The sequence below is a fragment of the Netta rufina genome (assembly GCF_964035555.1).
Source record: "Netta rufina genome assembly, chromosome: 4".
In the NCBI taxonomy this organism is placed as follows: Eukaryota; Metazoa; Chordata; class Aves; order Anseriformes; family Anatidae; genus Netta; species Netta rufina.
Window position 1 is genome coordinate 67684898 of NC_140127.1, and position 25821 is coordinate 67710718.

Genomic DNA, 25821 nt, shown 5'->3' on the forward strand with positions numbered 1-25821 from the left:
TTTAGGTTTGTGACACGGATTTCTTTGGTGAAAAGAAAGAAGAATAATACTTTCTCTAATTTTCTTCTCAACTTCAGCATAAGCCAGGCAGAAATAGGGCTCAACAACTGAAGGTTCCTTTGACTCCAGATGAAGGAAGAGAGCAGGAGGTGCTCCATGCACACAGCAGCAGCTCCCCTGTGGCTTGTGGAGAGGCCCCTGGTGGAGCAGGCTGTGCCCCTGCAGCCCATGGGTCCCACATGGAGCAGATCTCCACACTGCAGCCCATGGAGGAGCCCCTGGTGGAGCAGGTGGATGTGGCCTGGAGGAGGCTGCAGCCCATGGAGAGCCCCCGCAGGAGCAGGCCCCGGGCCAGAGCTGCAGCCCATGGAGAGGAGCCCACGCAGGAGCAGGGGTCTGGGGGGAGCTGCCACCCATGAGGGACCCATGCTGGAGCAGTTTGCTCCTGACAGATGGACCCTGTGGTACGGACCCATGTTGGAGCAGTTCTGAAAGAGCTGCTGCCTGTGGGAAACCCCTGCAAGATCAGTTTTGGAAGGATGGAATCCTGTGGGAGGGACTCCATCTTAGAGCAAGGGCAGAGTGAATTTGAAGGAGCAGTAGAGACGAAGCATTATGGACTGGCTGCAGCCCCCATCCCCCACTTCCCTGCACTACATGGGGGGAGGAAGTAGAAGTGAGTGTAAGAGAAGGTGGTTTTTGTTTTAGTTCTCATTGATCTACTCTGTTATTAGGCAAAAAAAAAAAATACTATGATCTCTCTATGCTGAGTCTGTTTTGCCCATGACAGTTACGGGTGAGTGACCTCCCTGTCCTCATCTCAACTCTTGGGCTTTTTTCCCCTGTACTTTTGAGGAGGGGGAGTGAGAGAGCAGCATGGTGAAGTTGAGCTGCCTACCGGTGTGAAACCATCACACAAGAAAGGCATTAAATAGCTGCCAGTATCAACTCTGAAATGCAGAGCCTTCAACTGATCTGTATCACAACGATATTTAAAGTCTTGTAATTTCATTTAGTTTTAATACATACCTTTACTGCTGGACCAGGAGCAACATCATCCATTACATGGGCACAAATATTAATGACCTTCAGCAGATGAGAGAAGAGCTGTTCTACCAAAGTAACAAGAGTTCGATCTGCCAGAGCCGGCCATGGTTCCTCCTGCTTTGCAGCACCTTGGTTTGAATCTTCTTCAGCACTCCACGGATTCTTTAAGCACTTTGGAGCACTTGCTGCAATAGGAACCACATGAATTAAAGAAAAAGAAAATGAAACTTGGAATTAAGTATAATTATAATCTCTATGAACAGTAGTTCAAATTGAAAAACAAAGCCTAGGTTTTTAAAAATAGCAGTATGAGCAGTTTTAAACAAATAAAAAAATATTGGTTCTTTTCACCCAGCCTGCAATAAACATACTAGACATTCCCTATGGCAATTAGTGGAAATTTGCAACTTCAAGGTAGTATCTAAATTGTTTGATTTAGCCAAGAGTACTAAAACCTAAGCAAACAGAATTCCTCTTCTTAAAAAGTTCTTTTTCTTCTAACATGAAAGGAGAAGAGTAAGGTCAAGAGATATGCTAACACTAGAACAACCAAACAAAAAAAGAAACCAACAGAAAAAATAATAAAGAAAAAAGGTAGAACTACAGCTAGCTAGAAGTAGCTTCCTATGTACTAGGAGCAATATTCTAAAGCACTGTTTCAAAAGAATAACAGAAGCAGCTGTTTCCAGGTGCACTTATATGATTATACACTGATACATTTCCATCCAGTCTCATAATAAATCTATTCAAAAGCAACAGAATTGGGGAACTAAATGTAGCACACATAGCAAGCCATGAAACTGAAGTATCAAAACTGCACTGGGTTTACTTTAGTAGCTCAAAAGAAACAGATTTATAAACCATAAAATAAATGGCAAAACACTTGCCAGCTATGTGACCCCTGGATGAGTCTCTCCACAGAGAGCTTTCTCCTCCTTCAGGAGCCCAAGAAAAACCCAAGATGCACGTGTCAAATGTTAACTCTTCTAACATGCGCAGGCTTTGCTTCCAAACAAAACAACAAAACAGAATGAACCACATGAGGGTCACCTGTTCATTCTGCTCAAAAGCATAGTCATCTACCTGTGTATGAACCCAACATAGTTTGAAAGACTGCTGAAATACTCTCAAAGACAGTTTCACCTCCACAACCTTCTACAGGGCTTCAATATTCTTACAAATAAAACAGGTTTCTGCAAGAACACTTGAGAATGCTTGGTAAGCAGCTGAAGTTCTATACCCTTAAGTGATTAATGGAGCAAAAATGTTTTCTTTGCTTTTGTTACGTCTCTGCTTTCATACATACATGTGAAGAGATATGAAGCCATTTATTTTGTGTAACAGTACAATCTGTTATGCAGGACTAGCATTTAGCCAATTATTCCCTATTCTGTAGTAGCTTTAGTTCTGGGGAGTTGTCATTACATTTCTGAGTGCCCTTATTAGGGAACTGCATGTCTGTTTTCAGAAAACATCTCCAATTCGTTAAGATATTCTAAATACCCAAGTCTGTCATTTAAAGTGCCGGCAACCATTGCAAGCTAGTACAGCCTACAAGTTTACTAAATACACCCTATCCAATCACTATTAATGAAGTTGTAAGCAATAGCAAACCAGTAGAGAACCCTGTGGAATCCTGATGTAATCTTTAAAAGATCATTCTAAACCTAAAAATGCATAACATTCTTACAGTGCAGGTTTTAATTTTTCTTTGCCACACCCTGATCTCCTGCCTTAAAGACCCCCAGAGCTAAAAACTGAAAAAAATTAAAGCCCTTACAAAACAGAGCTAGAACTTTCAACTTACAGAAGAGCACAGAGACAAATGGGAAGAGAGGACAACGTCCCAGTTACTGTATTGGTTCTCAGGGAAACAGAAACCTATGTACATTTCTAGCTAGCAGCTGTGAACAAAACTCATCTGTTCAGCTGAAACAAGGCCTAACTTCCAAAAATATTTCAAACTCTTAGATACAAGTTCCTACAAGTTTCTGTTCTGCCTTACCTGCAAGCAAATTTCCAGTCAAAATTAAAGCATCCTGATGGGCAGAAAGGTCCAACGGGAACCATGCTGATGAAAGAAGAGAGAGGACCATGCCGGCCATTCCAATAGTGCAGCCTTTCTGAGCTTCATCTGAAGAATTTGGCTGGGACACACTAGAAGTATAATTTTGGAATGTTATGACCTCTTTGAGAAGTTTAAAGTCTCAAGAATACTAACAGACTACTAATTTAAAAACAAAAATCAGTACTACAGAGCTATACATTTAACATATGAGTAGTTTAAAAAAAAATAAAAAACCTTTGCAGCAGAGCAGAAATCTGACAACACTTGAATTAAATATTAAATAGCTCTTGAAGAGCTATTGCTTTTTTTTTTTTTTTAATAGCAAGTATCAAAGCTGCTAGTGACATCTACTGAAAAATGGAAGAATTCAATATTTACTTGCTAACTGCTATGGGTCCTGAACCATCACCAGTTAAAGGGCTTACTAATATTCATAGTTTGGATAGGAAACAAACTGTAACATTAAAATAGTATCTTGTTACATTACACAGTGGCAAGAATATTATCAATTGCAATTCAACAAATCATCTAGATTTATGGGTGGGCTCTATCCAAGTTTGTAATTTGCTGCTGCCTTCCATATTTTCCTTCACGATAATTTTAGAATCGGACCGTCCCACACAAACCAAGTTTCAAGAAGACCAGGCAGAGTTCACCAAAATATGTTTGTCAGAATACTACGTGAATCATATACATGATTTCAAACATGTAAGACTTGCATAATACTAATTTTCTTTCAGGAAAAGACTTTATGCAACTTCTGAAAAAACAAAAAGGTTTCTTTTAGATTTTTTTAATTCGAAAGTCTTTTAAACTAGTGTCTCAAGTTTAATACAATTAGAAAAATGTCATGAAATAAAATGTACTCTAAGCTTAGCTATTCTTTTGACAAAGCTACACAGTTAATTATAGTGCACTCCATTGAAATACTTTTTTTTTTTTTTTTTTATGTACAAGTATTGCTTAATTTACATGAAGTTAGAATCCCATGAGTTAATCCATGTTGAGTTGTATGCAGGTGGTATGCAACAGCTCCAATGGCTGTTTAACCACTGGAAAACCAATACTTCAAGACAAAAGAATTGTGGTAGCATTCTCATGTCTCCCATAAGATAGCGGATACAGGCTTCTAGTTATCTGGTACAATGAATGCTCACATCGTTCAACAAAAATAAAATTATCATCCAAATTAATATGAATATGGAATCAAAATTTGTAAAGAAGGAATCAGAGGACAGGGCAAAGGCTATGTCATTACATCAGTTATGAATGCTAGCTGCATCTGACAGACAGCTTTTTTTTTTTTAAGCTGTGTAGAACAGAAGATGTATTGCTGCTAGTCTGCAATAAGAAAGGAATATTCAAAACAAAGCAAACTAGCTTAGAAGTTGAAAGAATAAAGGGCATAGTTCTAAAATTGGTGGTAAGTCATTTGGATGAGAAACACTAACAAGACCCAGACAGACACACACTACTAAATAACCAGCACTGTTCCTAGAAGCATTGTGTATTAATTTTATTTTCCAGCTAAGCATTGCTCACATACAAATTTATTTCACTTATCACTGACCTACAGCCTAGTCATCTGTGACAAAACATCTCTTAGAATATATATACCGAGCATGCCATGCCTATGCCCAGAAACGGAAGGAAAGACTTGATGACAAGCAAGGGAAGGGTTATTTAAAAAGATAACAGCAGAAGATCAAATTTTGCAATAGACCTTCAGGACATTTCAGGACATTAGAAGAGTAAAATAAGAGTAGGTAACTCTTTAGACTCGGACACAGAAATAGCAGAACATCTTTGAGAAGAATGCATATGAATAAATAATTGCATACATATGAAGATAGGATAAACTAATGATGAAATACATAAACTCTAACAGGGCATGACCTGAACATTCTTGTAAAGGAAGATCACATGTATACCTCTGCAAATCTGGCAAATACAGATACAAGTTTTAAGAATTGCAGAGGCAGCAGGTCTGGTAACATTTAGTAATAACTCTCCAAAAGGCGAACCAAAACAATGACAGCAGTGAAGAAAGATGAACACAAATGATGTTCAGTCTACTGAAAAAAACAGTTCGCATATGTGCCCATCTTCAGCAGCTAGTCTTACAGCTCATGTGGCACAGCACATTGATAGCCAGATGCAACACACTTTGGCACGAAGTTCTTTGATAGCTCCTAAGATAAATTTAGCAGCAAATACCTGAGGCAGGACTTCTGACATCTGAATGAGTGTACTCTGCTTTTGCATGCACAAATTTCAGAAGATTGAATATTGGATGAAGGAACATACCCACAGTGCCATCCCACAGTCCAGGTACAGACTGGAAACGTTGTGGAGAGAAGACACAAAGCTTCACAGCAGCCAAACTGAAAAGTCAACAACAATTATGAATCAGTTTCATCACTGGTAGAGTTAGCAACAACAACAATAAAATATCTTAAGAGTGAGACTTAAATATGTTACTATTGCCACAGTACCAAAGTTGCAGACGCATATACCCAGGAATTAAAAATAAAGATAGAAAAAAAAAAGGTCAGCCGCTATAGCAACTAAGAAAACTCACTGTAAGTGCTCTTGTAGTGGATATTGTCAATGCATGGGAAATTGCTGCAACAACCCTTGAAAGATTGTTTTCCATAGTGACATCTGTTGGACTTTGCAGCATATTGTAGCCTCTATATGTTCTGAAATTAAAATATTTATAGCACTAAAACATGTACTTGAAAAGCTAAAACATACCACAATAAAATGATTATGGCCTAAGTTACTATAGACAGCTTGTTGAAATGCAATGAGAAGGTATCAGATGAGTCTACCATTTAATTATATTTTCATATTTTTGTTTCTGCACTAGCAAAAGAAAAACAGTTCATTAATCAAATTTCTTTGTTAGCAAACAGAAACTCAACTTTTAAACTAGGTTCTCCAGAAGTTGCCCTCCTCAGTATAGTATTAGTCTTTGCTTTTGATTATACTCTCTAACGTTTTTGCATGTTCACAAACTTTAGTTATTTCTCTACAGCAGTAATCTATTTTGTGCATCTCCACAAAGCTTTGTTTCCAAAATACAGTACATAAACCTCAAGTCAAGTCCTCAAGGTCATGTATGGAACATGTACACAGTCAAAAACTTGTATCTGATAGATACGGGGGCAAAGAGTCTCCATATATACACACAACTCAGACTGTCTTTAAGACGGAGAAGTAAACAGGAAAGTTTAGGAAAGTACCGTTGGCAGCAAAAACACAGCAACAAGACCACACTGCCAAAACCAGAATTTCATTTTGAATTATATACAGACTTCTGCAACCACAGTCACTAAATCAGATGTGTTATTTAATGGACATACAGGGTGACCTTGGGATGAAGAGAAGTTTATCACAGAACGACGACTCCACACAATTAGTGAGTGAGCACGTAACTCGCACATCAGTTTATCCATTAAACCAGAGTCCATTTCCATGGAGCCTAAAACTACCACATATGCTACTACCACTTGGAAAGAGAATGCATAAGCACATAGATTTGCAGGATTGAAGTACAATTTTAGGCATCATGAATTGAAACGTCTCTACATTCCTTTACAGCAAGACAAGTCACATAACATACCTGGTGATAGTGCTCACTGCAAAGTGAGATGGAGGCTGTGTTTCATGCATTAGTAGCTTCAAGTAAACACTGCTTTGATCTCTTGCTACTGCCACCACTGGATCAGCCTGTCCTTGATCACAGTTATAGAACAGCTTTGGAACAAGCCTTAACGACAATTGTCAAAAGGAAAAAATATTCAGAACTGTAATCACAATTCAGAAAGCTGCACATACCAACTGTATACATCAAATTGGAAATAAAAGTCCTTACTAAAACTCATATTGTGTTAAACATTACGATGAATTCATCTTTACACAATTGGTCTCTACTGTGATCAAGCAGTTAAACCTCCTATGCATACATGGTAGTTGAAAAAAATCTGTTTTAGATCTTTTTAGATCTCTATATATACACACATTATAACTGCTTCTCTAGGGTATTTCTCTCAGTATTCCCCTTTCTCCTCAAATATTTTCTCTACAGTTACCTGTATCAACTGAAAAACAATTCTACCTCCAGAAAAGTATATTTTTCCATCATTTGATTTTCTATGCTGGAAAATTTAAACACAATAAAATCAGGTTGTCAACATTTTTGACTTAGACAATAATAAATACTAATAAAAACACAGTACACATTTATTTTTAAGTTTGTTGACATTGCTTCCAATGAATGCCCATATTGGGCACTCAAGGGGGTTCTAGAAGCTAGCTACAGCTTTCTTGGGCAAGTAAGTCTTTTCTGACTTTAACACTGATGCTATCACTGAATCAGCATGAACACGTGGAAAACTGAGTAGTTAGAAGTTGGAGTTTAACAAAAAAACGCAATTTCAAAATCAAGCCCCTACATAAAAACAATTAGTACTAACTATGATGCAACAGTTGATGATTTCTCCACTGAGCTCTTTCTGCAATATGGAATGCTCTTCAGTAGCACAATTTTTAAAGTTTCACTCTCAATTATTTGTTATCAGGAATGGACAGCAATTAATAATCTGAAGAACTAGGAAAGAGACTCCTCTGACAAAAATATATTCCAGGAATTCAATATAAGATGCTCCTAACTTCTTTAAACATAAAACTTAAGTTCTTGAATACAAATAAACCAACTACCAACTAATTTTTTTTACTGTTCGGTGCCTTTATATGGACAGAAATTTTAACTGTAGTAGCTTACAGCTAGCAGCTGCTTTTTTTTTTTTTTTTAAAAGCAAAATCAACCACCTTACTACAGTCAATGAGCATGAAAGTATATACTATTTATAAACACCTAGAAACAATGTTTACAAGTTAGGACAACCCAGTAGAACGTTTTAAGTCTGCAAGAATACTGCACAAATCATTCCATCATGAAGACGACTAACTAGAAATTTAAACTGAGAGTGACCCTCTGAAAGGAATACTTAAATTTTAATTGTGCAAAGCATGATTATCTGTTCATTCAGAATGATGCATGCTCTAGATACCATAAAGCTGCATTAGTCTCCCTTCTTTAAATAAAAATACAAAAACAACACTATGAGGTTATTTTAGTTATTACGTACACAATAAGCATGAAAATAACATTCTAAATTTTTTTTTTTTAAAGTTACATACATACACACCTCATTAGTGAAGATGCAGCCACATGTCGCACTCTTGGATCTTCATCACCAAGCAGAGAGATTACAACATTATCGAGCACTCTCTCTTGCAGTTTTAGTAGCTAGAAAATAAATCAGTAAAGATCACTGAACATTTTCATTCTTGGACCAGATTGCTACAAGACTGCTAAACAAGTGAGATTTCTTCTGTCATAAAATTCTGTAAAATCATTTTTACCCTAAACTGTTAAAAATACTGTTTAGACACAGAAATGCTAAAAAGTTTTAAGAATAAAAAAATCAAACAAGACAAAACAGAGAACACTAAGATATTTATATCTTAGTAGTAAAGCATCTTTCCAATTGTAAGAAGTGTCAGACAATGAACCTCATTTATACAAAGCATACCTAAATCATCTATCAATGTTTAAAATTAAATTCTGTCAACACTATTTGGCAAAATCACCTTAATCCAGAAACACAATATAATGACTGTTTACTTACACCAGTATAATGATGAACACCTCTGTGCAAGCTGTCAGTTTTTCCTTCCAAGAAGTTGACTAGCCTATGATAAAAAAGAGTTTAGGATACAGTAGCTAACATTCTAAGTTATTTCTGCCTTCGGTGTTCTGAGTGCTATTTTTGTTTATATTGTAAGAACACCACTGCAGGGAAAATGTGAGAAGTAGACACCTTTGGCTGCCTTTAGGAAAGGCAAGTTATTTGCTAAACCACTATCTGGCTTGCACAGCAGAAGAATTACTTTAATTAAAATACATTTACACATGGACTTTTTTTTTTTCCATGACAGTGAAATCAGACTGTTTTGAAAATTTTGAAAAGATTGTAATAAACATCACCATTCAGATAGAGCCCAGTTTTATGGCTATGGACAAGAAGTTTTTGCATAAGCAACTTTTCTTTTTCAGGCTCAGAAGAGCCTGTAGAGAAGGAGGGAATGCAAGTAAAGTCTTGTTATTTCAGTATAACAAAACATGATAAACTTTAAGAGAGCTCACAATACTGGAGAACATGTCAGGAACTTTTTCATTAAAAAAAAAAAAAAAAGACACACACAAACAACTGGACATGAAATCCAAATTAATTCCCATATTCTATGTACTCTTTTATCACAGATTTACAGGAAACCTGGTAAACAGACCATCAAACTAAAAATTTTTTATACAGTATTATTAGGCTCTAACTTCACAAAGAAATTCACATATTCCTTAAACAAATGATTGGTCTAAACTAGTTTTATGAAACTGGTTAGTTTTTCAGAAGAGAAACCTCTCCCCATTATGATTCCAGTATCCTGGACACAACTGCTTTGCATCACAGCTACAACACTCATGGAAAAATATAAACACTTACCGAAAATCTACCTCTGCAAGTGTTTCCAGAAGTTCCGTCCTTACTAGCCAATATGAGCTATTCTTCAGCGTAAGGAGGTCAACAATTAATTGTAAACCTAGTTCACTGTAACTGCTACTACACAAGCTCATGATGCAATGCTAAAAAGAATAAATAACTTCCAGTTATATTACAGAAGAGGTTTTCTAAATCAAAGTGTGTTTGACTATGACCATCTGTTTTATTTAAAATACTAACAAATAGTTACTGCTCAAGAGAAAGTACTACACTTTTCAAGGCCAGAACACCAACCCCATGTGAACTGCTAAAACCTTCTCCTGAATTTAAACTCTGGAGAGGAATTCAAATTTCAGAGATCAGAGGACAACTGCCCCCCCCCCCCCCAAAAAAAAAAGTGAGGGGGCATAATGAGCACAAGCACTATATTTTTATCTGTTCAAAAACTGTATCACATAACTTCCACAGAATATTTTTAAATACTTGGCTCCAATTTCTGGATTTTGAACAAGCCATACTTCATTTTAATGACTTTCAACAACATGCAGAATGTGCGATTTTTGGAAAACACTGCAAAACCTTAAAGCTTTAAAGTCTTATTTTACTACATGAAAACACGCTTTCCTGTTTGCAGATTAGCAACCCAAAATGTTTCTGAATATTTCTGCTGAAGGCATGAATTCAGGCAACTTTATCTATTTAGAGGGGAAAAAAAAAAGTCAAAATTGACAAACATATGTTATATGAACAGGGAAATACCTAGTGAAGTCTTCTTAAAAATAAATTAAATCTTAAGTGAAACCATTATACATAGCTAATAAGATAATGGAACAGAAGTTGAAAGAAATAGCATCGTTTCACTAGCTGGATTTCCCTCCCCCAGCTGCATCACAGACCCCTCCTATCATCACATGAAACCATAATTTAATCCATCAAATATTTGCATTTTACACTTTGCCTCACTGACCCATAAGCTGTAATACAATCAGCCACTCTGTGCCTGGCCCTGATACATTCATTTCCTTGGAGCTTCATTTTGTCCTCTCTCCTACTTTTTTTTTTTTTTTTTTTTTTTTTGGAGGGGGGGGGGGGTGTTTGGAAAATTGATCAAGGAAAAAATCCTTCCTGTTGAGAAGGACAACTTCCCCAGAGTGTTTTTTTTTTTTTTTTTATTACAGAAATAACATCACATGCTCGAAGTTCCACTCACAAATTCAGCTATCTGTTACAGTTACCTGGTGAATCTTTCACCCAATTTACAACACTTACTTTTCTGAGATTTATATGTTTATTTATTTACCTCAGAAAATAATCATTTCACTTGTCATTTGTCACATTTCTTTTCTGATTTCTAAATACAGGCTATAACCAGGTGCTAAACGGTCAAACTTCCCTGTTTAGCTTAGATATTCTTCATACTTAGTTCACTCATCCTATCGTTGGTTAATAGAACATTATAGCTCATACCTGTGCATTTATCACAACTGAGAATAGCTTCATATTATACCGCTACATGATCTAACCAACATAATTATTTTCCATTTATTTGTTCAACATTTCTGTGCCTGAATCTATATACTTCACAATAAACTTTCTTGGGGAAGAAGTCTTTTTTGTTCCATATTTATACACCTGAGCATAGTGGATCCTAGACAATGAGTAATGCCCCTGTGATCTCTTGTAGTGCAAGTAAATTATTACTTCTGCTTACCCTCACAGCTGTACAAGCCAGTTTGCATGTTACAGAGGACTCATCTTTCAGCGTTTTCTGTAACAGAGGTATGCAGTCTACCAAGGAAAAGAGATTTCCTAACAAAAAAGGAATTTAAAATAATGAAACAGAGAGTTTTGGACACACATTAAAAAAAGAGACTCTTAAAAAACTTAATTACCTGTTGAGCTTCTGATGCTTATTAGCCATTTTTCCACATCAAAGCGGGATTTCAGTAAAATAGAGTTGATGATTGTTCCACAGAGAATAGCAGTAGCTCCTCTAATCTGGGGATCTCCATGGTCAATGTAGTTCAGAATATCTGATACATACTGCTCCTCTAAGAAAACAAGTTGCAACTACTTTATTTTAAAGATACTACTCTTAGACTTAACTGATCCCTAAAAATGTTTCAGTGAAGGTATTGATCACACCAATCACAAGCAGCATATTCACACTAAGCTTTTCTTTGTTCTACCTTACAGAGATCTCTTCCATGTAATACACACAATCACACCATTCACACCAAGATTTGCATATAAAACCACTAACATTTTATTGTGATTGTACCCAAAATACTCTGGTGAATCTAAAAAGAGATTTTTGTCAACACTCCATCCTTTGCTTCTATCAGCATCAAACCAGCTGAATTCTCCAGGTCTCTATTGATTATACTGTATTATTCATAAAATTATATTGTATTATTCATACAAATGAACCAAATGCCTTAGAAACCAGCTAAAAAATGGCCTGAAATAAATTAGAAGAAACTACAAGGGAAACAATCGACTTATATATAGCAATTGTGCTGAAGAAAATACTTCCATAAAGATATAAGTTCTTCCACTAAAGTTTAACTCTTATTAGCAAAAATAAACAAAATCACCATACACACTATGTTCAATAACATTATTTCCACTGGCTCTGTAACTGACATCACTAGCACAGATAGTGTATCAATATAAATTGGTGCAATATTTGTTTGCAAATATTAAACTGGATTTAAAGAGTTTTCAGTGTAAATGCTGCTTTACTTACTTGGAAGCCCAAAGACATTAAAAAGGAAGATTTGAACTACAACATACCATACTCTTCTCCCATTGCTTCAAGGGGTGTTTTATACAGTTTGCTGAAGAAAGCCTCAGGGTGAAGGGCAATGGCTGCTCCAACACAACTGACTGCCAGGGCTTTTACACTGACTCTCACATATCTATCTGGAACTAAAGCTGGGAAAAGGAAAATAAAAGTATTAAAAAGCTCCCTAAAGTATTAAAAGCTTTCTGGAAAAAAAAATACAGCCCCACAAAAGGGTTCAAATGTGCAACAGCCCTAGAGGTTTATCTCACAAGAGTTCACAAATGGTAAGTGCAATTGAGCATCTGACAAGATGACAGTAGTATGTCATATGCCAAATGGTTCAAAACTGGATTCATCACAAAAATTGCATACATTTAACTGTTTCTCAGTTTCTCTGTACTCTGCTGTGCTCATCTAAAAAAGGACTGTTAAAAAAAAAAAGCAACCAGAATTCTTTAATAATGTGATCTTAGAAAATCAGAGTAAGTTAATGATGTTTACAACTTTTTAGCTTTGAACCAATGAGCGTTAGAGACAAACTTACCTCCTTTCTCTCCAGTAAGTAGAAAAGAGGCTGACAGAAGTCTAACACAGTGCACTAGAGGAGCAGAATTTCCATCTGTATAGTGGCCTATGTCTCCTTTTATCCTGGAGGGCTATTGAAGGCAAATCATTAGTCTTACATAAATAAAACTTAATCTTCAATTTGAACAAAATATTAAGCATAACAAGTTTTAGAAATACTGCACATTCCCAAAATTTCAGAGGTTCAATATGAAGCATGTTTAATACATATTCCAAAAGAAGGTCTTAAAATATTTTCTTAAAACATTTTTTGGAAAGTTTTTGGAAAGTCTCCAGCATCAGATTTCAATCTGGTTTAATTTTAATCAGAGAAGCAACAATCATTCTGTATACTTTCTGAACTACCCAGACATGCTGTTTACATCAGGAGGAGTCTGAAACGTTTTTTTTGTTACCAACCAATGATCTTTGGAAACTTTACATGAAAAGCAATTCTTAGTTTTCAAAGAAGGCTGACAACATTCTGCACTTTTAGCCCAAATTAATCTAATTTCTGTCTCCAATAAACCCAATGTCTCTTGACCCAGCACAGAATAAGGTCCAATACTGAAGTGAAATACAAGAGGAAATGATTACCCATCAGAGAAGCCCCTCTGCAGAAAGAGAGGCTCAAAGAGTAAGAAAGACATAACTCCTGAGGAGATGAAAGTTACCTACACAGGTAGCAACCAGTGCAAAGATATTTCAGGTAGGAGTGTACACTGTTAACTCACAGACAAAACGGGTTTGTGTTCTCAGCAGTTTAAAAATGTTACCTGTTTTCATTTTGCTGGCAATTGCATTCAGTATAAAAGTTTGTGTATTCACCTTATGTTAAATGAAATTCAAATTACAGCTCATGTTTACTAGTCAACATTAGCTATCCTGACCTACAACCAAGTACACTATATATGCTACCCATGCTTATCACCGATTTACACATCCACAAATTATTTTTAAAAAAACAAAACGTAGTTGTTTCAAACTTTGAACCATACCACCGTGACCGCTTCTCACCTTATTCTCATGGTCACCAGGATCTGCTGCATCCTCTTTTGATGTAAATCTATCAACACTGCCATCAGAAGGCTGCCTACTATGGCTCGTGGTTTTCAACAGGTGAGGCTGCTGAAGAGCTTTAGAAGAAGGCAATTCATTACACATCATTTTAGATGCAAATTAAAAGCACTTTGAACTTAATTATAAACATGAAAAATAAATTAGCGGTGATCAAAACAAGTTATTCATTAGAAGCGTTAAAATATATTTATTTTACATTTCAACCTAATTATTTATTTTTCACTTCCATTTAAGTCTTCAGTCTCTTACAATAACAGATTCACCTGTAACGTCTGCCCTAAAGGTGTAACCAGTTCTGTATTTTTTCTCCTCCTTTATTTATCAACATACCAATAGAAGAATTTCTGAAAGACTCCGATGAATCATCCTGGAGAATATTTGCAGCTTCATCTTCCTCATCTTGCAGCTGCCCAATTTGCATTCCAGAATATTGTCCTTCAGCACCCTCCAAAACCTACAGAGTACAAAGACTCTACTTAAAATAACTTAACACACAGTAATAACACTCAAACATGCAGTGTTAGTAATCTAGAAATACTTTGAAAGCAAATGTGAGCCTGACAGATTAGTGTACAGCTGCGTGCAGGCCCCAAAGCAGCTTCCCTCCCTCCTCCAGCATTTGAGCCGCAACAGGACATGGTTAGATCTGAGAGTCTCCCAGTTAAGCCATGAACTTGGATGTGAGCACTGAGAAAGCTGAGCATGTAGTGCAATACCTCCTCTACAACTCCCCACACTCCCTTATTCCAAAGAAAATTATCTCACTAGTTACAAATCAAAACTGATACCTTTATTGTCACAAATCAAACTTGTTCCTTGCTGTCACACTCTCCCATAACCTCACTCATTGTGAATAGACAAAAAAAAAAAAAAAAACAGAACACATGTAGAATTTTTAAAAATGACAGGTGAGGTTGAACTCATTTTAATCCCTTCATCCTAAATCAGTGCTAAAATGGACACACATGGAAAGGATTTTAACCAATACAGCATACAGACAGTAGATACTTGTGGAAAATAACCATAAAAGACTAAAAATTGGTAACCATAAACTTTAGTTTTTTTACTTTTTTTTTTTTTAATCAGGAAATACAAGATACAAGTCAGGGAATAACCGAAGAAGCGCCTTGAAATCTTTCATTAAAAAGCCTGCATGTGGATAAAGGGGATGCCACTTAGCCTGTCAGTTGGGGAAAAAAGTAATTTTATTTGTAATTACAGTTAATAAATATTATGAAACTTGACACATGCAACAGTCTGACAAGAATCTGCAATATGCACTTGTTAATCTCTGTAACTTGCCTTTAAATGTCTGCACACTTTGACCTCTGCACTGCCTACATTTTGTTCAGAGACAATGCAATTACCATCACTCCTTTAGTTCCTCTATTTCATATTTGTAGGAGTATTTGTTTGTCATAACTGTAAGTTTACTATCTTCTGTAGGTGTAAAAGACTATTACTCTTTCAAACTATCAACTTCAGTCAAAAGTTCAACAATATTTGGAAAAAAATTAAATATTTTTTCCTCTTGTGCATTTTTCTCTGGCTTCCAGAATTATTTTTTCTGGAAAAAATAATTTTTTCTGGAAGCCTTTATTATTTTTTTTTTAAATTACCGCCTCAGGATATACTTGCCTAAAAGAAATCTCATAGCTGTACTGTATGCATACTTCAAATGTTTATTTGGTATCTGTTTCTTTAGTAAATCATGCAATATTTGCTGAGCATAGGAAAAATTGGAAGATGGAATAAAAAGAATAAAAATGAGTTGTGCTGCCAAGTAAAAAAGCACAGGCAGAAGAAAATGTGAAGTGTTAGGTTTCAAAAGTACTCCTTTAGCATTCCAAGTATGACTGTTCACCCTTTAACACTTCCATTAGTTCTTCTGCACCCAAACAATTAGTAATGGATCTATACAAACTGAAGGATACGTTATTCAGAGGATATACTTATATCAAGCCTCTTATATTGGCATTTTTCCAGTAAGCGACAAACTGTTGATGCTTGTCTTCGCATGACCTACCCACTGAACAGAATGATTAGAGCCTTGTAGTTTTTAATTACTGCTCAAGTGAAAGTGTTAAAAGGAGGTCAAGCTCTCCAATGGGGGTGTGAGCTGCTAACCTTTCCATTGTTACTAGCTGAGGATGGAAAAGTAGAAGACGAATAAGGAGAGGAATCCAAGTCTGGGCCCTCCATGGAAGAACTCTGAGATATGTCAGGCCCCTCAGTTGAAGTGGATCCCCCCTCTGCCCGCTGCACACTTACAATTTCAGAACTGTCCGAAGGGGTTACAGCTGAGTCTGGACCTTCTGTAGTAGTCTGAGAGCTATCACTAATTGGTGAGGAAGCCTGTGTACCGTCATTCAAGTCCATAGTGGGATCTGACTGGACAGCACTGATCTGACTGGAGCTTCGACTAAGCACATCATCATCTTCTCCTTCTGTAGCTGTGCTTGTCAGATCACAGCTCGTCAGGTCTACAGAGTCTGACTGCAACGTATGTTGAGAACGTGGCTGCTCGGTAATGATATCGTGTCCGGTAGGATCAGCAGCTGAACTCCCTGCTGACCCAGCTGTTGATACACCCGATGAAGAAGCTAGTTCACTGGTAATCTCGCCCTTCACAGAAGCTGCAAAAAGACATTTATAGGTCAACCAAACGCTTAAATTTGTGTTTCACTCTTTACACGAGCATCTTTAAAATACTATGCTCTAAATTAAATTAGGCTAAGGAAAATTCATGACTAAACAGCTAAACCACAGTAAAGAAACAATCACCTGTCAGATCTCTTAAAATACTTCCTCACCTCTATGCCATCCATCTATGCCAGTGACAGCCTGATCCTTTTTAAAAAAATAGGCAGTCAACTTCATTATTTAATTTTACACCCAAGAGCATTTAAGGTTTCAGTTTTTCCTATCACATCCTTTGAGTGTCCATCTACTTCGTTGTCACCATAACACACGCTTCTGTATTTTATGTACTGTCAGAAAAATAAAGGTTTTGTAATGTAAAGTAACATATGTTTGCACTGCTAAAAGGAAAGGCAAGTACCTGCAAATGATGCAGCACTGACATCTGATCGGGTTTCAGAATCATCTTCCAAACCTTCTTCTTCACCGAGAAGTATTTTACCTGGTAAGTGTGATGTAAGAAAAGCCTTACAGTTTACCAAAGTTAAAGCCGATTTGAAATGCTCAACAGTTGAAGTTATTAAAAATAAATAAATTTTGCATTTAGAAGTTTATACAAACAACTTTTCAAAGCTATAGCAGGCAACAGATGGAAGAAGAAATGAAGAAACATCCAGACCCTCACTATCTGGTCAGGAAAGAAACAGTAATGAAGACACACAGTTAAGCAAGTTTATTGAATGGTTGTACCATTCTAGTTTATTTTTGTGTACTGTGACCAAAATCCCAGTAATTTCTTCAAGTATGTCCCATTACTAAGGCATCCACATGTCTGCCCCCAACTCAGAGGGACATTAAGCACCACAAATAATAAAATAACTTCTCTATCCTTAAGGCTGTAAAAGTCATTAAGTAAAGGCTACTCTTATTTTGGGGCTTGGAACTCCAATGGTACAAGAAAGGAAAATGCTTCAGGGCTACTAAGGCAAAACTTTTTGGGGAGGCTTTTGCCACAGGAAGAAAGAATCACTTATAACCTAACACAGTCATCTTAAAAGAGTTCACTTACTCACAGTTTAATGTCTATTTAAAATAGAGGCAGTGGAGATAGATACCTGCAGATACTCACTGCCTAGGAGCAAAACAAAGATACAACTGTACTGAAAAGGAGAGGAAATAATTAAGGCCATCCTTATGAATCTCATAAGCCAATTGCTCAGACAGAGGGATTCATGACAGCAAACCTGTTTTGCACTTCAGAATAAACCTCACTGGTAGTCCAAGATTTACTATGTAAGATACCAGTGTTCTGACAACTTGACGTGAATTCTTTTATACATCATTTAAGTTACCAGTAGAAGAAAAGCATTAACAGACTTCTGTATTCATTTCCCTATCATAACTGCTTCATATATATGCAGAAAAAAACATTGTAAAACTGTCTCCTTCATAAAAGTATGTTTTATGCTATTCGAGACTGTAAGTAAGGCAGAAAGGTAACCACAACATTTCAGTGTATATTCTATATAAAATAACAGCAGCTCATTGACAGCTACACATTCTCACAGGAGTGAGTAAATCTGTGCTAAGAATTCCCAAGCAAAAGCATGAAAAAATGGCATATTTTTCTCAATTCTTTTCCACATTTACGTCCATTTCACTGAAAGAAACTGGGGTATTCTACTTTCCACAGCTGATCACCTTTAAAAGTGAAAGAAGAAGAAGGACACTGGAAAACACAATGCATATTAGGCTTTGCGTGTCTACGTAAGTCTATAAAACAAGCCACAGAATGGCGCTTCTCTATTTTGAGGAACAAAAGTCAGTTAAGATGCAGAACATATTCCTTCATTTAGAAACGAGTTTTCAGCCTTGTTCGCAAATAATTTTCTGAAGCTGAAACAAAGTAGCATAGGCCAGCTGCTCCAAACTGAAGTTGGTCTGAAGCAGAACGATTGAAGAGACATAGAAGATCCAAGTTCTAACATAAGGCTAATAGCGGAAGAATGTTACGGCTTGAGAAGTTTCACCTATGGCTAACCACAGAAGCATACTACTCTATATGCCAAGACACTGCAAAACTACATTGAGCAGGAATTGGGAATAAGCTTAATTTTCCCTCCTTTCTTCAGTGGTGAGCAATAGGAAATGAATAATTCAGAATTTGAGATTAAACCTGCATGAAATTCAAAATCATGAACAAGTTTCCACAAATTCATTTATACCATTTTCAGACCACAAAATAATCTTTGTATCATGATCTTGAAAGATGAAAACTGATGGCTCCATACATGCTTTCCCATAAAGTGAGGGAAGGTTAGTGTTTATCAAGTACTTCAATTGAATTTATACTATTATTAAATCTTCACTAAAGACCATTAACAATTTTAAGTATCAAAGTGATAATTCTACCATTTTTCATGTAGAATTGATAAGCATTGTTGTTCTGATTTCTTGCAGTCTCTCACATTCGGATGTTGCAGCAATACCTACTTCCAGAGCACCTTCTTATTCACTCTCTTGCTTTTAAACTAGTGCTTATTGATGCAGAGATTATTTCTTATTTTATTCAGCTCTACCCACTAGTTCACATTTAGGCATATTGTTACAGCATTGAAGCATAATGAGATTCTTTGCACACAAAGATGGAAGGACATAGTTGGGAAAAAAAAGTAAGCTAGGAGCTACAGCAGTCCTCTGAGTCTGAATAACCCTATTGAGTCTTAAGCTATCTTTCCCTGAGGTTTTCCTTTTTACAGTATTGCATATCTCTCTGCCTACTATGCTTGCACTGACTGCACTACTTTCACACGCTGTTCTACCGCAGTACTAACATCTTCCTCAGCTAAAACAGATGACAAATCTGTTGCCAGCTGTATCTAGAATGATTCCTTTGTGAAATAACTTAAGTATATAACTAGATACAAAGTAATTTCATGTACAAACTGGGAAATAATACTTCAGAGTAAATTTTATTATTTTTTTTTAAATCCTGCCAAATGAGTTACTTACTAAAGAAATTAAATATACACAGTAAGACACAGAATTAATAATGCTAATCGTCAAGGACAAGGCATAAAAAATAAGCAAAAAGCATCACATCAAAGCATGCAAACAAACACACATTAGCAAAAGAGGAAGAAAACGGGACTCTCAAAAACAGGAAGGTTAACTATTTAGTGAGTTACGTTAAAAGTTAAATATTACTGTCAAAAGAAGGAATGCCCTGTTCAGACAGTATTTTTAAATAAGCTCTTTAAAACTGAAAATTGCCTCAATACTCATCAGCATAATTTTGCTGTGTTACAGCAAAAATAAGACCAATACTGCTTCAAATAATTTTAGAACATCTTGGTTGCAATATCAGAAATCTCATCAGAATTCTTTTTACAGTGATTTACAGTGATGAAGCTCAGCTGGTAACAGGAAGGAATTTATGAACAAAGACCAGAGTTCAGCAAGACAACGAAGGGAGGGAGGGAGGGGAATCTGAGGAGAACACAATTAAAAGATTGATTTTGGAAATAATCACCTTTATGCTTTCTTGCAAGAACAGGGCTGCATGAAGACCCCCCTCCAGCTGCAAATCACAGAAAGTAACATATCAGGGCAAAGACAGAGCTGCTGAAATCACAAAGGAATTCTAAAAGCCTCAAATGGGAAGGAAAAAAAAAGGCCAGGCCAGGAAGAAATAACAAACTTGATGCTTTTGAAGCTCAAGTTTTTTTGGGGTCATTCGCCACCAAGTAACTTTAATTTTCTGTGCAAGTTGTGTGAAGTTTACTTTTAAAAAAGTGTTCCAAATTTCACTGGTACGATTGTTCCTGGCTAACGAATTACTTCTAAGAGCAGCAATACTAGAATGATCCATTAGTTCAATGCAGAAGTCGTTACAGAAAATCCAATCAGAGACTGATTCTTTTGAAACAGGTAAGTAGCAGTTAAGAGACAATTTTAAGAACATGCACTTCACAAACAGGAACACTAATAGCTGATTTTAAGTTACAGATAAAGTTAAGACATGCTTTAATTTCATGCTGGTTTTGACATTTAGCAAGGAGCTCTTAGTTAACATAAATTCTGATTAGATCAGCTTTCTATGAATCACAACTGTCAGATGCTTGGTGAGAACATTCATTTTGTGAAAAGTATCAGTCACCATGGTTAACTTGCTCTGTGTAAACAAAAAATCATCAACACAAAACAAAATACTCTGGAGTTCCACAATACTGAATGAATGTACACCCACTTAAAGGAAAATAAAGTGGGAGAGGATCTGTGACTGTACAAGGAAAAATATCATGTATACCTTTACACTATTTATTTTATCCTTTGTACTTTTGAGTAGCATTAAGAAATAGAGCCTGCAATCATTTCCTTTTACACGAATTACCAAAAACATAGCTTACCTATGAGCTCCACTATGCTCCCACTCCGGTTCCTGATGGTGGATTCATCTTTGGATACACTGACCTGTGCAATGCCACCTGTAGTGGTCAGGGCATGGAGAAGTTCAGGTGGTGGTGTTCTGAAAAGCTGCTGTAATAATTCTAAAGCTCCAGTCACAACGTTGTGGTCCTGATGCTGAGTATAATGCAGAGTCAATTCATAAACCTAAAAAACAAAGTAATAGAGTAAGTATGTGAAGATGCAACATACTACCTTCATTCTCATATACCACATTAAATTTCAGTGGTGCATTCAAAGTGACAGAGATATGCTGTATCTAATCATCATCATCCTCCTTTACTAAAAGGAAAAGCTCATCTCAATGAAGCCATTTAACTGCCTTCTTGGTAGTAGTCTCTTATCATGTTTGATTATTATAGGAGGAGGAATCACATCCAAGAATGCAGTAATTTTTATGAATTCCTTTAGGAACACCTAGCAAGCATTTTTCGAGGATTTCATGTTATTAAAATTATTTATCAGGAATTCCAACCACTAGACACCAAACTAGTGTTGCATCACACTGTTTGAAAGGTTCCCTCCCCCATAGTCCAAATAGTACTCTTCAGGTTGGGGTTATTATTTGCGTTTTACCTGTACAAGCTGATCTGGTGAAGGTGAAATCTCTGCTTCTTTCCTTGTTACACCAAAACTGCCTTTCAGGCTGGTATCCTTCACTTGTTGTTGCAATAAAGGTATGAGATACCTTAGTGTAAGTAAAACACCCAAAATTAAAAGAGTAGGATGATCATCATCTACAGGAACCAACAAGCCTGGGGGTAGAGCAGAACAAGCCAAACCGCTTACTAACAATGGTAAATATCAACACGAATGTACAAACACATCAACTACACAAATTGTGTAGTCAGTGTAATAGTTTCTGTTAAAAAACAAAACAAGAAAACACCACCTAGCAGCAACTAAAGAATGTTTTTAAGTGTAGAAACACTTGAATATACGTATTATTTAACACTCCTGACAATGATTTAGGCCATGTGGGTGGATGATCGGAGGACAATGGCTCCCTTCCCCTATTTCTTACCTCTTCTGTTGAATAACAGCACAACTGTGTTTTATTTTTTAAATAATCCCTGAGGCTCGTACTGAGTAACTTCCTCCCTCCACTTGGCTATTCAGTTCAGGCCCAACATAACTCCCCCCTCCAGAACACATGCTACTGTCCTGATGAATAACATTTATACTTTTGCTGCCTCCTTCAACTGGAAATCTTGCTCTATATATTTACCCACTAATCAAAGAAGCAAATTCAAAATACATGAAGAATTAATATAAGTTACATTCCTATTAATACTACTGTCTAAATTCAGTACCATTGCTAGGACATTGTAAAACAGCACCTTTGATGCAGGAAAGAACAACATGCACACAGAGAAAGAAGGACTGAGAAGTAATACACCATTTTCAAGTCAGAATGAGAAAAGTCACTATATGGCCATGGCATCTGCATTTTTCACCTCGTCTTTTAAGAAGCAAGGCTAACAGGATAATACTTCACACACCTGCCTGTCTTCCTTCCCTCTCCATTTGCATTATAGTCTACATATGAAAGAACCCTTGCACAGTACCACAACTGAGGCAAAAGCTTCCACTACAATTCAGGTGTTTCATCATCAGCTGCAGATCTCCCCCAAAGACTGCAAAAACTTCCCAGATAACGGAATATAGAAGAAATTACATCACATGAACTTTTGTGCTTTTAAATTAAAAAAAAAAAAAAAAAAAAAAACCTACTTCTAGTAGAATTAAGTACCTATAGCACTTAAGTTAGGCCTTCAAGAAAAGAATCAACGTGGTACCTGTTCTTTAAAAGGCTACATGATTATAACACTAAGAATAGCCATATCTTCCAGTTCAGACTCTCTGCACTAACAACCAGGCTGCTAAACAATACAAGTCTTCACAGATTCCAGAGCAAGGTCTTGCAGAAGAACGCCTAGACGTCCTCATTTTCCAATAGGCTACTTAATTTCTTAGCTTTGCCTGTTTCTTTTCAACATAACTGAATTAGCATTTCCAAACGCACAAGATACAAATAACATGAGTATCTCTATTTCCTAACTACAAAAAATAAAGCAAGCACAAGCAGGGCAACTGATAGTCTAAGTATCCCTTCTTTGCCTCAAAACCATTCACATATTTAGCATATTACGTGAGAAATTAAATTCATATTACTTACACCTGAAGCAAAATTATTTTCCCCCAGAATCTTACCTAAAAGTACATTCAATAACCAGGCATAAAAATACTGCATTCTTCGTGAATGTTGACAGATGCTTACTGCTGATCCTGCCGCAGTTCGACGGATAGTAGGGGAACTGGATTTAAGATTAGCTATGAAAGCCTTCAATAAAACCTAAAAACAAGATAATGTTATTTAATTCACTTCTCTCTCTTTTTCTTTCTCATTAAAAGAGAAGTTAAGCATCTTTTTCATCCATTCCAAGCATTACATCAAGCAAAGACAACTTTTGCCTTAATTCATACATGCAGCTAGAATACTGCTTTCTGCAACATGATTGATAGTAGTGGTAGTTTAACTGTGCTTTGAGATGTAACAAGGAGCACTACTAGGTTAAAGATACCTTAATCTCATTGTCGTTTGCAAAATTGCCAAATGCTGCCATGATTTTTGGTATTGCTGCAGCTAGTGTTTCTTGTACCGATTCTTCAGGTCTCTTACTTATTCGTGTTAAACAGGGCAAAAGGTTCACTAAGTATGGCCTAAGTACGACAAAGGAGAAACAATTCGAGGTAAGAACAACTGTAGTCACCAAAACCTTTTTTAATTCATACACAAATTCTTCGTTCAACTAAATCATACAAAATATTTCCATTAGCTACATGTAACATAGAAAAACAAGGTGAATACAGTTAGCAGACATTAAGAATTAAAAACAATACATGAAAAAACTCATCATTTTCACACGTCTTGCCCTTCTCACAGTTATGTACAACACAGAATTAAAATTCTGCTAAAAGAAAACAAGCTACTCAAATTAAGCTACTTCAGAGACAACGTGACAGGAATATAACTGGGGGGGAGGGAGGGTGAGAAGAATATTTAAAATTTGAGAACAGTAAAAAAATTTTTAGCATCTGTATTTTGGTAAATGTTCTTTGGAAAGCTCACTACTAGGATGAGTTTACCTGCATTTTTGAGGCCGAACTAGATGAGCAAGCTCAGCAAATCTCCAGAGTGCAGCACGTAGACTTCGGGAAGCACCATTCTAAATAGAGCATACAACTGTTACATTTCATAAAGCAAAACCATTCCCTAATAGAATGTCTACAATTGCTTACATCTTATACAATTTTACTTAGATAAAAAACATAAGGTATCTGGAAGTCTTAAAATTCTTCTAGCTAAAAGAAAGGAAAGTCAGATCCACAACTGCCTTTATTTTGCTAGCTGGTATTAGGAATTTTCCAAGTGACCCAAAATGAGTAAGAGAGAACATCAAGAAAGAGAAGGAAATGTCTGAGATCTCCACTCTGCTGAAATCAGCTTAAAATACCACAGAGACAGTCATCAACCAACAAAGAGACACTGATGATATGGGAGTCTAAAATCACTGGAACACTTGCAGAAATACAAATGCAGCATAAAATTGACAGCAGTGGAAATACGCAAGTAAATAACCTTCAGCTCCAGTGAACACCAAAAAAATTCCATGTAACAACCTACATCATTTCTTAATGGCTCACATTCTGAATTTAGTAACTATTATTCTGTATTGACATCTTCGATAAAGCACATGACTTGAGCCAGAGTGTATTTAGACCCAGTGTCTGAGGATATAGTAAAGCTCCTCAATATTGTTGGAATGTGGAAAACTATAGAAGTTGATAGGTGTCATCTTCTCTAATCTCCCTATTTGGATAAATTGCATACTTTACTTAGCTTGAACCTAACCAAAATACTTCTCAAGTCAAGCCTCCCTGGAAACTGAACTGAGGTGTTTAGAAAGTACTTTTTTAGTTTACTTAGCTAGTACATCAAAGGTTCATGGTGCCATTGTTAGCATAGAGTACACACAACTGAAAAAAACACAACTGCATCTGAATTACAAATTGGGCATTTTCAGATTCAGAGCAATGTTAACAGATTTTGACATAGCAAAGTGATCTAACTGATGCAAGAACCAAATTCTGTAAGCTTTAACTTTGACCTTTAAAAAAAAAACAAACACTATTTTCATGAATTCCACGTTCCAATATACTAAAACACTTATTAAATACTCTATTTCAGAAAGACAAAAGCAAGGTAAACTCACCTTTTTGATCTCTTTATACAATTCTAATTGTAACCTAGGGAGATTGGAATCCATCAAAACCTGCAATAAAACGTATCATGAATATATTGCATCAGACTGGAGGGACTTGAAAGAAACAAAGTTGCACTTAAAATAAAAAAAAAGTGTAGAACTATTTAACTGCCCGTACCTATGATGCATAGGAGGACAAAACTAATCAGAAGACAGGAAATGCCTTTATGTTTTCCACAATAACAAAACAGAAACATGGACAATTCCACAAACTGAGGTATTTGCAGTTGACACTAGCTACGTGTCCCACCTGCCTAAAAGAGGCCACGT

General features: G+C 36.3%; 1 protein-coding gene across 2 annotated transcripts in view; it reads right to left on the reverse strand.

Moving 5' to 3' along the window:
• HTT (huntingtin) overlaps positions 1-25821 on the reverse strand; it is an 83904-nt gene that overhangs the window by 47986 nt on the left and 10097 nt on the right. For both annotated transcript variants that reach the window (XR_014618364.1, XM_084285993.1), the window contains exons 4-25: positions 25501-25560; positions 24374-24453; positions 23809-23947; positions 23438-23579; positions 21800-21978; positions 21166-21370; positions 17178-17258; positions 16388-16752; positions 14447-14570; positions 14054-14172; positions 13017-13128; positions 12481-12621; positions 11577-11735; positions 11396-11493; positions 9688-9827; positions 8815-8878; positions 8332-8432; positions 6744-6890; positions 5697-5817; positions 5423-5499; positions 3053-3204; positions 1030-1232 (exon numbers count right to left, since the gene is read on the reverse strand). Coding sequence is in view for 1 of the 2 variants with exons in the window: in XM_084285993.1 (XP_084142119.1) it covers positions 1030-1232; positions 3053-3204; positions 5423-5499; positions 5697-5817; positions 6744-6890; positions 8332-8432; positions 8815-8878; positions 9688-9827; positions 11396-11493; positions 11577-11735; positions 12481-12621; positions 13017-13128; positions 14054-14172; positions 14447-14570; positions 16388-16752; positions 17178-17258; positions 21166-21370; positions 21800-21978; positions 23438-23579; positions 23809-23947; positions 24374-24453; positions 25501-25560 (3009 nt within the window). In the remaining variant the exon portion in view is untranslated. The remainder of the gene's footprint in view (positions 1-1029; positions 1233-3052; positions 3205-5422; positions 5500-5696; positions 5818-6743; positions 6891-8331; positions 8433-8814; positions 8879-9687; positions 9828-11395; positions 11494-11576; positions 11736-12480; positions 12622-13016; positions 13129-14053; positions 14173-14446; positions 14571-16387; positions 16753-17177; positions 17259-21165; positions 21371-21799; positions 21979-23437; positions 23580-23808; positions 23948-24373; positions 24454-25500; positions 25561-25821) is intronic.